The sequence below is a fragment of the Pararge aegeria genome, chromosome 1 (genome assembly GCF_905163445.1).
Source record: "Pararge aegeria chromosome 1, ilParAegt1.1, whole genome shotgun sequence".
Classification (NCBI taxonomy): domain Eukaryota; kingdom Metazoa; phylum Arthropoda; class Insecta; order Lepidoptera; family Nymphalidae; genus Pararge; species Pararge aegeria.
The window spans coordinates 8,375,179-8,389,134 of record NC_053180.1 but is presented as its reverse complement, the minus strand read 5'-3'; the positions used below and the strand labels follow the sequence as shown (position 1 = coordinate 8,389,134).

Here is a 13,956-nt window from a genome sequence, read left to right as displayed (position 1 = left end):
TCTTCAAGGGCCAAGTGTACGTATGTGCCAAATTTTATTAAGATCGGTGCAGGGGTTGGCACTACGTAGATAACTAACAAACTAACCGCCTAAAAAGTTAAGTGGATAAAAAATATACAGAAACCAAGACCAAATAAGCAGAAATAGTTTGCGAAAAATTTACTAAAGCATTCAAAATAATTGTTCAGTAAAAATAAACATAAAACTAATGCTACTAGAGGGAAAAAAATTATCTGAACTGATAATAAATAAAAGCATACCGGGCACCTTCAAAATTAAAGCAGACGTATTGATATACTAAGCCGGCGAATATCTGAACTAATAGTCATCAATATACAATGCATTACCAGACTATAAAACTACTACTAGGCTATTCTATACTAGATTATACACTCCAAAATCACACGCAATAGGCATAATGACTAATTTAGAACCGCCCTATAATATTTGAAAGTATCTACTATATCCAAAAAATATCTTATTTTTGCTGAAATTAATTTTTTTTGTCATATATTTCAAATTATGTTTTTAAAAAAATATTTCCCTCAAAATCGCTCGTGGTAGAGCTCGTCTCGGGACTCGGGAGAAGATATTCCCCCGACCTCATGTATCTCGCTGCCTTCTCGGCGTCATATAAATTTATAGTAAACGGCAAGAGCTCCCACTCTGGCCGTCACGACCCGATGCCCCTTCATCTGGGACTATTAAACAGTCGGAGTTGGGCGGTAATTGCCATTACCTCGTCTCAGCCGTCTCCGAGTCGGATCAGCTCTCCCTCTATCTTTGGTTTCCGTATATAAGCGTAAGCCCATACTCATGGGCGTTCCCAGCGGGGGCAGGGGAGGGCAGCTGCACTCCCTGGTAATCTCGCAGAAAATATATGACAAATACACATGGGGCAAAAAATAGTATCGATTACAGAGGGCTCTCTAAAAAATTTTTCACAAAACAGCCGCGGACGATCTGACCTAAAAAATCACACTTGCCCTTCCCCAGACCAGAAGCTGGGTACGCCCATGCCTATACTTACGTAATTTAATAATCCTTATAAGCTTTGCCTTCCAGTTTTTTCAAACACAGAGCGATTGTCATCTGATCGGCACAATTTCCACCTATGGATTACGATTGCCGTGTGATTTCATTTTAATTTGTTTCAATCTATTCTATCTGAATTGACTGCTGCTGTTTTCTGTTCAGCCGTACAGAACAAAACTCATATCTTGTATTATTATTAGAGTTGCAACGCCGTAATAGGGCGTAATACCTTTTATATATCTTAAAACAGTGTATTGATTATACGGGGGTATAATTTCACACACAATGTTTAACTCCTGACAGGTACTTATTTAGAACTTATTATTAGTACAAGGCATGTAAGTATACTTAAACCGTAAACCTGATAGTTATTGAGTAAACTACTGCCATAGTTTTTACTGAAAAAAATCAGATACATCCCCACATCACATGCATAATTAAAATCATGTGAGTCCTGGTCACTTTATAAGGTACGCATCGCGTCGTACTATGCGCGTGTAGGTCGTTTATCTTCAATAGGGCTGTCATAAGTGAACACTTAGAATGTTTTGAATTCGTTTGTATTATACTAAATAAATATTCTTCTTTCGATTTAATATTTTTACAGGGTGATTCCTTATGAAATATACATATGCACACTTCAACATTTTTTCGTAATTCGGACAAATTGCCGAACGCATGCCTTTCTGTATTTTTAAGACCCTATAAAGTTGACATATTACTCGTATATAATTAAATGATCAAACGGTGATAGCCTTTGGTTAGAGGGACTCGGCTCCCTTTCGGGGGTCCAAGTCGATCCCCAGCACGCATCTCTTGCTGTTCAGAGCTATTTTCGCTTTTAGTTTGAACAAATAAAAAACGAATTGCTTTGCCGGTAAAGGAAAACATTTTAAGGAAACCTTCATGCTTAAGAGTTCTCCATAACGTTCTCATAGGCGAGAGAAGTCTTCCAATCCGCACTTGGCCAGCGTGGAGAACTACGGCCCAAACCTAAGCTACGTTTTCGTTTTAAAAGGAAACCTGTGTCCTGTAGAGAACCGGTAATTGTTTGATAATGGTAATGATAAAGAATTTACACACTCACTCCATTCCACTCTTTTCGCGGGTAGGTGCTTAAAACGTCACATGTGTTTTTGAAGTGCTCTTGAGTTTAAATATATTTAAAATATAATTAAATGCATTTTAAACTGTGAAATGTTTTAATAGTGAATCTTCTACATACCAGCAAGTAATCCAAACCATTAAATACATAATACTTAATCTTTTAATTTATAACAACAACATGGATAATCTACATTCTATTGAACACTCAATTTCTGCACTAACAGAACACTTTAATGCGCGTATGGCTGACTTTCAACGAATAATTCAGACATCAATTCCTGCCACAAGTCCATCTTCAAATGTTGCTGCACAGTTTGCTGCATTTAGAGTGTTTGTTCTGACATCGCTTGAGAGTCTGCAACTACAAGTCCAGGTACTGTCAAAACAGTATGACATAATGGAGACACGGAGTAGAAGGAAAATGCTGTTGGTTCACGGTGTGTCCGAGGTGCAGAAAGAAAATGTGTCCTCTGCAGTTATGAAAGTATTGTCCAGTCATCTTGGCCTGCCAGAACTCACAGTATCCAAGCTCAGTTATTGTAAGCGCTTGGGTCAGCCTAAGGATGGCAAGGCTCGGGCCATATTGATAAAATTCAGTGACTTATCAGTTAGAAATGAAGTCTGGTCCTTGAAAACTCGGTTAAAAGGCACCGGGGTCACTATATCTGAGTTCTTGACAAAGGAGCGACACGATGCATTTCAGGCTGCAAGGCAAAAGTTTGGTGTTTCTCAATGTTGGACAAGGGATGGAACCATTATAGTTCTTGGTTCTGATGGTAAACGTCATAGGGTCTTCACAGTTGCAGATGTCAAAGTGATCATATCAAAACTAGATAATGTCTCGATGCCTACCACTTCTGCCACTGCGGATCAAGCAAGTGCTGTGGCTGGTCACTCTAGTGTTGTGCACTCAAATTCTGCAGTTCCTGCGCCGAGGAGCACAAGGCCACAGGCAGAGAAAGCTAGGAGAGCTGTTAGGAAGTAATGCCTGGACATTCTTTTACTGTACAATTCCCTTTTAAATTTTTAATTTTGTCCTAATATGTTGTAGGTATAGTTTAGCTAAAACTTGTGTGATGATGATTTTTAGATTTTTACTTTGGTGTTATTGATAAACGTAATCCTATGCTAATAACTAAAATACCCACAAGTGATTTATTTGAAAGAGACAAACATTTATTAACTTTTCGAATTGTCAATTGTAGTTGTCATTAGATCATTAATGTCACTTGTCATTTTTCGACCATAGACAAGCTTTGTAAGCGTGAAGTCAATATTACCAGTTTTTAATGTTTATATCCTCTTTGAGAAATTCCCAAATATTTTGTTTTTTTTTTTTTTTTTTATACGTATACAATTATTAGTTATGTATATTGTGTACTGAGTTTGGCTTTTAAAATTGTGATATTTGTTATTTATCAAATTTTGTAAATAATTATTATTTTGATTTGTTTGTTTATTAGTTTGGGCCTGCGCAGATTACAGGATTTCATACTGGACCTTTATTTAGCTGCCTAGGTACCTAAATCTCAACGTTCAAGTTAGAGTTATGATTTTAAGGGAGTTTTTTTTTTTTTTTTTTTTAATTTTTCTTTAGAGTTGTTTTACAAGTCTAACTTGTTTTTCTTTTTTTTTATTATTATTTTTATTTTTACAATGTTTAACTGTTTTCCTTGTATTTATTGGATATGTATTGTACATTTGAAGTGATTTTCTACAGGACTTGCTGGTACGAAGAAGAATATTGCTACATTGATAAATAGTTTAAATATAATAGTGAATATAATTTTATCGTAACTTATTGACTATATTTATTTATTTACATTTATATATATATATATATATATTTAATTGCTAATTATTGCTACTTATTATATAATGACTTCATTTAATAGCAATTGCAGCGAAACTAATTCAGATATTGAAGATGTTTATTGTACAGGCTCGTCTTCGTCCAATGACAGCTTCCATAGTACAGTTATACCGCTTAACTCTGCGCTTGATAGTACATTTTCACCATATTCTAAAAATTTTAATGCTGTACATATTAATGCACAGAGCATTCCTTCGCACTATTCCGATTTTCTGACTTCTTTTGATACAAAAAGCATTCATGCAATTCTTGTGTCGGAGACGTTTCTTAAACCTTGTCTCCCTTCCACGTCCTACTGTTTGCCTGGCTTCCATCTCATTAGAAACGACAGAACGGGTAAAGGTGGCGGAGGTGTTGCAATTTATTTACGGAGTCACATCCCCTTCCGTATTTTAACTAAGTCTCCATCAACGTATTCTGAATCGTCTGAACACTTATTTATTGAGGTTCAGAGTGGTCAGAATAAACTTCTTCTTGGTGTCTTTTACTGTCCTTCACTTCATATTAATTATTTTGGAACATTTGAAACTTTACTCGAACAATACTCATCCACAGTTGATCATACCATTATTATGGGTGACTTTAACACGTGCCTTATAAAAAACGACCACCGTTCTAAAAATTTAATGAATATTATTAACAGTTCCAATCTTATGTTACTACCCACGCATGCAACTCATTTCTTTCCGAACTGTATGCCTTCTCAATTGGATCTGATGATGGTATCTTCGCTGAATCTTGTTGACAGTCATGGACAGCTACCTGCAGAGGCTTTCTCCTATCATGACTTGGTCTACTTGTCTTTTAAAATTCGTCCTCCTAAAGCAAAGCCAACTATAGTTATGCGACGCAGCTTTCGAAACTTTGACAATGATAAATTTATGGAAGATCTTAGTGACATTGATTGGGAGACTGTCTTTGCTGCTAATTCAATAGATGACAAACTTAATATTTTTAACTCTATTTTGATCGGCCTTTACGATATACATGCTCCACTACGACCTATTAAAATTAAGCATCTTCCTGCACCATGGCTGACTAATGATATCAAAGCACTTATGTCCAAACGCAATGCAGCTAAGGGTAAATATAAGTTAAACCCATCCGCCGCTAACCTTATTAAGTATAAAAAACTTCGGAATCAATGTAGTAGACTTTGTCGAGATGCTCAGCGCAAATATATTCACTCCTCTGTGGACCAAAAGAACACCGGTAAAACATGGCAATTTCTAGCCTCTCTTGGTGTTGGCCGTCAACGCCAACACGTCTCGCATGCCACTGATTTGGATGGTCTTAATAAGCATTTTGCCACTACATTCTCATTTGATTCGTTAATTAAGCAAAGTACACTTAACCATCTAAGATCTTTGCCTGTACATGGGGCCCCTGAATTCCAGTTTCGCACCGCTACCGCAGCTGAGATAAAGAGTCATATTTTTGCTATTAAATCGGATGCAATTGGTTGTGATGGCATAAGTAGGAAAATGTTAATTGCTGCACTTGATTACATTCTGCCAATACTATGTCATATACTTAACTTTTCTCTTACTTCTGCTTCGTTTCCCAGTGCATGGTGTAAAGCTTATATCATACCAATACCTAAAGTTCTCAACCCTTTAACTCCTTCAAACTATCGACCTATCTCCATTCTTCCCTTTTTGTCTAAGGTTCTTGAGCGTGTTGTTCATCAACAACTTAGCCTCTACTTAACAAGGTATGAGGTCTTAAGCCCATTACAGTCAGGATTTCGGCGTGGGCATAGCACAGCTACGACCTTAATTAAGGTATGTGATGATATTCGGTACGCTGTTGACAATAAACTCCTTACAGTTATAGCTCTCTTAGATTTTAGTAACGCATTTAACACTGTCGATTTTGACTTGCTTTTGGCTGTCTTGAGGATGATAAATTTGTCACCACTTGTTGTCAACTGGTTTCAGGGATATGTACGTAATCGACAACAGTGTGTACGGTTGGATCATAAATTATCTTCCTTCATTTCTCTTACTTCTGGAGTGCCTCAAGGCGGTGTTCTCTCTCCTCTTCTTTTTTCTATCTATATAAATTCGATTTCCTCTGTTATATCTTCGTCCTATCATTTATACGCTGATGACTTGCAGATTTATGTTTCGCCGACCATTGATGATCTTGCATATGCGATTGAATCTCTCAATACTGATTTGAATAATATAACGGCTTGGTGTCGATCCTTTGGTCTTCGGGTAAATGCAGATAAATCTCAAGTAACTATTATAGGCAGTAGTTATTTCCTTTCTTCCATATTGTATAATAGTTTACCGCCAGTTCTCTTTGATGGTACGGCTATTCCGATTAGTACTTCGGTCAGGAATCTTGGACTCATTATAGATAATACTATGTCTTGGGTACCACACGTTTCTCAAATGAGTCGCAAAATTTTTGGTGCTGTTCGGTGTTTGGGGCGGTGGAAAAACTTTTTACCTATTAAAACTAAAATTCTTATAGCTAATACATTATTACTGCCTATTTTGGATTATGCAGATGTCTGCTATTTGGATTTATCTGAGACCATGCTAAACAAACTTGAGAGGCTGCAAAACTTGTGTATACGGTTCATTTTCGGCATACGTAAATTTGATCATGTGTCTCAGTATCGTGCTCAATTGATGTGGCTACCAATTCGTTCTCGTAGAAACTTACACGCTCTTTCTCTCCTTTACTCCATTTTATATTATCCACAAACTCCACCATATTTGAAAGAGCGATTCACCTTTCTTGGTAGCAATGTTCACTTAAATCTGCGAGCTAATAACGACAGCTTGTTACACGTTCCTGCTAGTCGTTCATTGGCGTATGGCAATTCTTTTACGGTAAAGGTGGTTAATTTATGGAATGAGCTGCCAAGGGACATAAGACAGTCCAAATCATTAAACATCTTTAAATCACGGTTAAAAGACTATTTCCTGTCTAGTATGTAGCAAAATATCTATGTATTTTATGTGTATGTTTAAATAGTAATATGTATTTAAGTTTATATATTGATATATATATATATATATATTGATATTTATATACAAATATATAAATATATGTTTTACTATATATATGTAGTATTAGTATGTAATGTTATAATTAGCACAATTTAATTATTGCACTATCCCGTTTTCTCTCATATGTTTCTTCAACCAAAGGTTGTCTGGAGGAGATCGCTCCAAGCGATAAGACCGCCTTTGTGCATATGTATAGTTTTTATTTTTTATTTTTTTTGTTAACCTGATTTTATATTTGTATGTGCAATAAAGACTTTTTCTTCTTCTTCTTCTTCTTCTTCCATTGCGACAGCCTAGCACCCGATGTGTAATTGATGAGTAATCAATTACAATCAAATCCAAAATCTCCAGATTGCCGATTTAATTATGTACTGCTATTCTTATCTACAGGGGAGGGTACGAAAATGGTAAGCAACTTGGACTCAAATGGGTAACTGGATATGGAATTGCAACATACCTTTCCGCTGTGCCTCTAGTATCACTAAAACCTGATAAAATTTATAAAGCTTGTCAAAAAATTAAGTCAATATATATACAATCGTATTGTAATGTCAGGTGTCCGCCATCTTGACCCATAACCCAAATACCCACTCCACACTGGTCCACAGCACCCATGTCATGTGTTATTAAAAATTCTACTAATAACCCTTATTTATAAACGTGACCTAACGTCAGAACAGCACCTTTCAGATGTCAAGAACGTGACAAAACCCTGTGTAACTATTCCAACACCAACACGTTTATTAATAATAAGGGGGTTAGGACCCATTTCTTGTAATAGAAGGTACTGCTCCCATCGTGGATTATCATCAGTGCAACTCATAGATGCAGTAATAACTATATGACAAGATTCAGTTTTTGCATCCATCCCACAGTTTAGATGGATTCTCTCACGAAGCATCTACGTGTTGGACTCATGCCCCCACGCAAGCTATAAAGGGATCCGTTTTACAGGTACATTGCTTGAGAGTACAATACGAATATAAACGTAACTTTAGAATCTGAGTTCATGATCTAAATCAACCAAACTGTGGTGAGAGTAATATCATGCATAAACCATTTCCGAGAAAGAATGTCTGGATGAGATGAAGGCTGACATAAAACAGGTGTTGATAAGGTAACTTAAGATGCTAAAAAAAAGCTTTTTTATCTTTTAAGTTTTAACCCTCTGCCCTAATAGAAGGAAGGATAAGGGTTTGATTTATATTAGTTTGATTGATGTAGATTTTATACGTACAAGTATACCTATAACTGAACTCGAGTCCAAAGACCCTTCACATCTCATACCTTATTTGGCTCAACCTAATGGGATGTCGTCCCTGAGAAACATGGCATAAAATTAACTTCTAATAGGGTTCACTTCGAGCCAGACGAGTCCAATATCCGTTATAAACTATACTAGTTATTACACAAAATATAACTAACTTTACATCACCTCCATCGTAGCATTTTCTTGTTGAGTGATTTTTATTCATCTGCTTATGAAGTTCGAAATGAGAAAAGGCTTTCTTATAACCCAGCCGTATACGGGTTATGATTTTGGGTAAGGGTTATGTGTTTATTTATTTAATTGTTGTATTGGTTTAGTGAAGTCCCAAAATTCAATGTGGGAGGGTTGGAAGAGAATGGCAAAGAATCTCGCATGGTTGATATCTCGCAGAAAAGCATAAGATCTTCCAGCGCCCAGAAGTTGACTGTTAATTGATTGAAATATGATACATATTTCTAACCTCGACTCTATTATAAATCAAATAAAGAATGCCTGACTTAACTATTTCTCTTACATTCACCCCAATTAAAACTTGTTTACTAAAATAAATATGATTCAATCCACTTTGGGCGTAATAAATCTTAAGCCCAATACCCAGTCACTGTTTGAGTTTTAAAACCTTGGTACAAGCGTGGGAGGTCCTATTACTGCGAACTCTATACTTGGTGAGGCCTTAGGAACTACAGGCTGTTTAGATAACATCAATGCATTTTTATGTGATTTATGTCCTATCAGCTTTGACTCTACCATTATTAAACCGTGTTTCCAAAAGCGGAACTACAAATTAGTATTCCCATTCAATTTTTCCCATAAAAGACTTTTTTAACCGACTACAGTAATTCACATATTTTAATATCTACGGTACGTTATCTACGGTCTTATTTTGTATCTACGGTATTCTAACGTATTTTTCTAAGGGCCTAGTTGCCATCAACATCATTAAAAAAAATCCCGTGGGCGCCGTACATTTTGAACGTCTAGACTACGGAATGTTTATGATCTTAGGTCTTAGTCCATTTGTATTAATTTTTCCATTTCCTTAGGTAGATATGTCTGTCATAAATAATAGCATAAAACGATATTGTCACAAGTAAGCATTTTGCATATTCATGTAGTATAGGTAACTACTTGAATACTCTAAGACGCATATGCTATAGGGTTGCCATCTTTACTAATATTATAACGCAGTGTGTATGTTAGTGTTACTTGTGTTCAGCTCAACCACTGCACCGATCTTGATGCAATTTTAACACACACTAATATACCCATAACAAATACGTACACATATTTTTATACCGGTAAAGCAAATACGAAGCATTTTTGTGGCATTTATAAATTGTTAGGTACTTAATGGCCATAGATTGTTAGGTACTTAATGGGGTTTTCAGGTAAGAACTTCTCAATAGAAATCCTTGTACCTCCTTACTTCATTTACCACGTTAGGGCACTCTGAGGAGAAGAGGTTAAGTGCAATGTTGATTGGGACTGATGGCTAACAAGCTGATGATGACTGGTGATGACGATAATCAAATAATCTAACGGCAAAAAACAACATCATATTATTGTGTTTTAAGCTCGAGCCGTTCGAGGTTATTTGCTCAGGGGCAAAAAGTTAAGGAAATTATAAATTTTTCGAACGTCGTTTATGGAGGCTGAAGCCACTGGACCTAAAGAATCCGAGGATAAATTAAAAATAACACACTTAAAAATAACAACAATATTTTCACGTAATCGCACGTGCATTACATTAGTACGTGTGTTTTAAGTTGGCCAGACTAAAATATGTCACGAGTGACTGCGCAGATATAGTTTTTAGGAATTGTGTCAGTGTATATAGACATGCACTAACGATCTGATCATCCAAAAACTGCAATTCGAACTTCATCATTTTCGCGACAACCCTAACAGCGCAGCTCAAGTCCGCTTTACATACCATCAATACTTTTAAAGTGATTCACAACACAGACCATTTGCACTCCACAATGGTTTCAAATGACCTACACATTGTAAACAAACGTGCGCGGAATGGCAATGGAATGAATCAATTTTTGTAAAGAACCGATAGCATTTCCGTTAGAGTAAGTGAAGTTCAGTATCAAGGAAATATGGTAGACTTTTTTTAGTCGCGTTTTGTACCTTGATCTTATAGATCGTCGATCATCATCATCCTTATCTTATAAACGTCCCTCGCGTAAGGCACCGTCACGATAGATCGTAGACGGTCGACGTGACACCAGGGACCAGGCGAACCTGAGCCGCAAGCAGAAGAAGAAGGCACCTTACTCTATCATAGCAGCGCATTGACCCAATGCTAGCTGCTTCAATGCTAGTTAGCGGGCTTTATGGATTATTAATTAAAATTATGATAACCGGGAGTCTTGACCTACGGCTTGACGTTCCGTCCGAGATCGGCCTCCTTTATATTTCTTACTCCGGACTGGAACTAAACATTTCTAGACAGAAAACTCAATAACTTAGAATTACCGGCCCGAACCGAGATTCGAACCCTGGTGATCCGTAGTAGAATATAGTACTTGACCAACCGTCCGTAGAGATTCACCGCTACACCTTCCGATCCCAAGGACGTTGTCTTAAAAGCATTCAAATTAAATTCAAAATTCAAAATTTCTTTATTCATGTAGGCCTATCACAGGCACTTATGAAGCGTTCATACATATTTGTTTATATAATTGTAACGGGATGGTGATAACTTCGTTCGCCAACTTAAATCTAAAGCTACGAGGGTTCCAAACGCGCCCTGGTCTAAGAAGAGCCCACAACAAACTTAGCCGGGTAAATTTATTTTTTTGTTATCACCATCTTCCAGTAAATTTAAATTAAGCTATGAAGCTTTAGCAATTCACACCCAAGCTTTTTTATCGTTTAAATAATCCTTAATATTATAATAGGATTTTTCTGTAAGCTTACGTTTTATATAAACTTTGAACTTATTGAGAGACATCTCAAAGATTAAATTCATCTCTAAAAACTATCTCATTATAGCAACTTGTTGTCAGTAGTTACTTAAGTAAGTTCACTTTTACTAGTTACTTGCCACATATAATAATTGATTTGGTAACTCTTAAATGTTTGTTCATTGTGTTTATTGCTTTGTCTGTATTTTACGTAGGAACAAATTGACGTGATTTTATGCACAGAGATAAGTTTGGGGCAGAAGAGTGGTTTATAACGGCCGGTTGGCGCAGTGGGCAGCGACCCTGCTTTCTGAGCCCAAGGCCGTGGGTTCGATTCCTACAACTGAAAAATGTTTGTGTGATGAACATAAATGTTTTTCAGTGTCTGGATGTTTATCTGTGTATTATAAGTATTTTTTGTATAATGCATATTATTCCTAAAAATATTCATCAGTCATCTTAGTACCCATTACACAAGCTACGCTTACTTTGGGGCTAGGTGGCGATGTGTGTAGTGTCGTAGTATATTTATTATTTATTTATTTATTTATATTTATCATTTAGGTTACCTTTAATATCGGCTTGAGTCTCAGAAATGTGATAATTTATAATGCTTATTTGTATACATTTAGAAAGCCAGGAAATTCTAAATGAAGTCGTAAACGGTTTACGGTTGTTAAAAATTTCTTACATAAACTTACCTAACTTCGGAAATATGCTTTTCATTGTTTCTTAATAGGCTTTTTACGAGCATATATCCCGCCATTTTAATTTCAGATTCACGGTTCATTAAAAAAATTAGCTATGTAGCGTTTCAAAATAAACTAAGAAAAAAAACTCTGCCTTCCTCTTTAGGTGAAAGAACCTTCATCAAATAATTGCCTCAAACACATTTAATCTGAATTAAAAGTCCTCATTTTGTTAAACACAATATTAATATTAATATTATAAAGTTCCACATTAAAAGAGAGTCATTTTGATTGGTGATTAGTTGAAGCGGAAATTGATTATTATTTATAATTTAAAGAACGATAGATTTTCCTAAACTTTTCTCGGACTCAGACTTAGTTAAGTTTATTTGGAGATCTTATCAGCTACCTTCATGGGAGGGCCAAATACGTGCCAAAGCATATAAAGTTTTCCGCAAATTACTGAATTTAATGTTTATTACATTGGTGTTAAAGCATATTTTTATATGTTTTTAATTTGACACAAAGGAAGGTTCATTTTCTTATACAAAAACTACGTGACGCCTATTTCGTATGTAGCAGGGAACATTTTTGCCCGATTTTCAGTTGAATAGATAGCTAAAGCTTGGTGTGGACGTGCGTGATCGTGATTATATAAAGATAGAAGTAGAATGCTATTGTTCTGCCGACGAAAGGGAATGGCGGGAACAAGAATATTTAACGTCCTTCTCACGCCTTTAACACTTCTTGTGAAGAGAATGAGCGTGGACATTTTCAAAATTACGTTCATTATTTTGGTTTATATTTCTTAATGATGATATCCTACTTAATATTATAAATGTGAAAGAGTGGATGCTTGGATGTTTGGTGTTTGTTAATCAATCACGCAAAAACAGCTGAAAGGATTACAATGAAATTTGGCATGTATTTTGCTAAACTTTGACACGGAACATAAGCTACCTTTTATTCCGATTACTTAAGAAGTTCCCGAGGGAAAATTGAAAATTGTTTACGAGCTAAGCCGCGGGCCGACAGTTTTGAAATTTTGTATGCATGTCACCTATGCTATGGAAAATGACATGCACTTTCTTAACCGAACTCTCAAATAGTTCCCATGGTAAAATTTAAAAATTGAAACGAGCGAAGCTTTAGACCCAATTCTGAAGTTCAGGCAGACAAAGTCGCGAGCAGAAGCTTTTTATTTAATATGTTCAGAACCGGTTAATACACATTTTGTTTTATTGATAACTTTCTTATACCACAATCTCACCTAGTGCTAAGTGATGATGCATTTAATAGGAAAGCAGTTATAATAAGCCCGCACCCCAAATCGGTTTCTACACGTCATCGTACCGGAACGCTAAATTACTTTGCGGCACGTCTTTGCGGGTAGGATGGTAACTACTAACTAGCTACAAACGAAAGTTCCCATCCACTGAAGTAATATTACGACAAAATATAGTTTAGTGATTATAACAATTCTATCGAAGAAATAATTAACATAAGACAGGTACATTTATCGTCATATCGAAGTTGTCTACTTTTTTTTTAATTTTCGATCTAATGTTGATAAGTTTTTATTTATTTTTAATTAATAAACTTTATTTGTACACGATAAAAATAAAAAATGGACAATACAAAAAAATAAGTAATTATTTATGAAATAACTGCGCCGTTACTCTGTAAAGTTTTAGTGTATTTATCTTGGCTATTTCTATTTTTATATGAGACTTTATTACATATGTTGGAAGTATATAGCAAGAATTTTATTACGATACGATTGCAGTCAGCTTAGGTATAATAATGCTTTATGCTGCACAGATTTTGGGTGCTTATTACCTAGTCCTGGCGCTTTTGTTTTCAGAAACAAAAATATAATCCTCATTTTGGGAACGTAAAGGCAATGATTTAAATATGTTAATTATGTCAAGGTATATCACACAAAACTGTAATTTCAAAGTTATGCGGCCTTTAGCTATGTAGTCAATCTTGGAAAGATTCCTTAAAAATCCCGTGCAAATAATATTCTCTTCTTAAA

The 13,956-nt window shown here is 35.7% G+C and overlaps 2 protein-coding genes across 2 annotated transcripts in view; both read left to right on the top strand.

Annotated features, from left to right (window-relative positions):
* Positions 1 to 13,956, top strand: part of LOC120637182 — a 134,720-nt gene that overhangs the window by 58,584 nt on the left and 62,180 nt on the right. The window lies entirely within an intron of this gene.
* On the top strand, positions 2,321 to 3,445 carry LOC120637190. Its single transcript, XM_039908892.1, has one exon. It carries the CDS (start codon positions 2,321 to 2,323, stop codon positions 3,125 to 3,127), a length of 807 nt encoding a protein of 268 aa, XP_039764826.1. The 3' UTR covers positions 3,128 to 3,445.

Bases quoted from the DNA above. Each gene is read 5' to 3' on its own strand.
- LOC120637190 (XM_039908892.1), top strand. From the start codon at position 2,321: ATGGATAATCTACATTCTATTGAACACTCAATTTCTGCACTAACAGAA.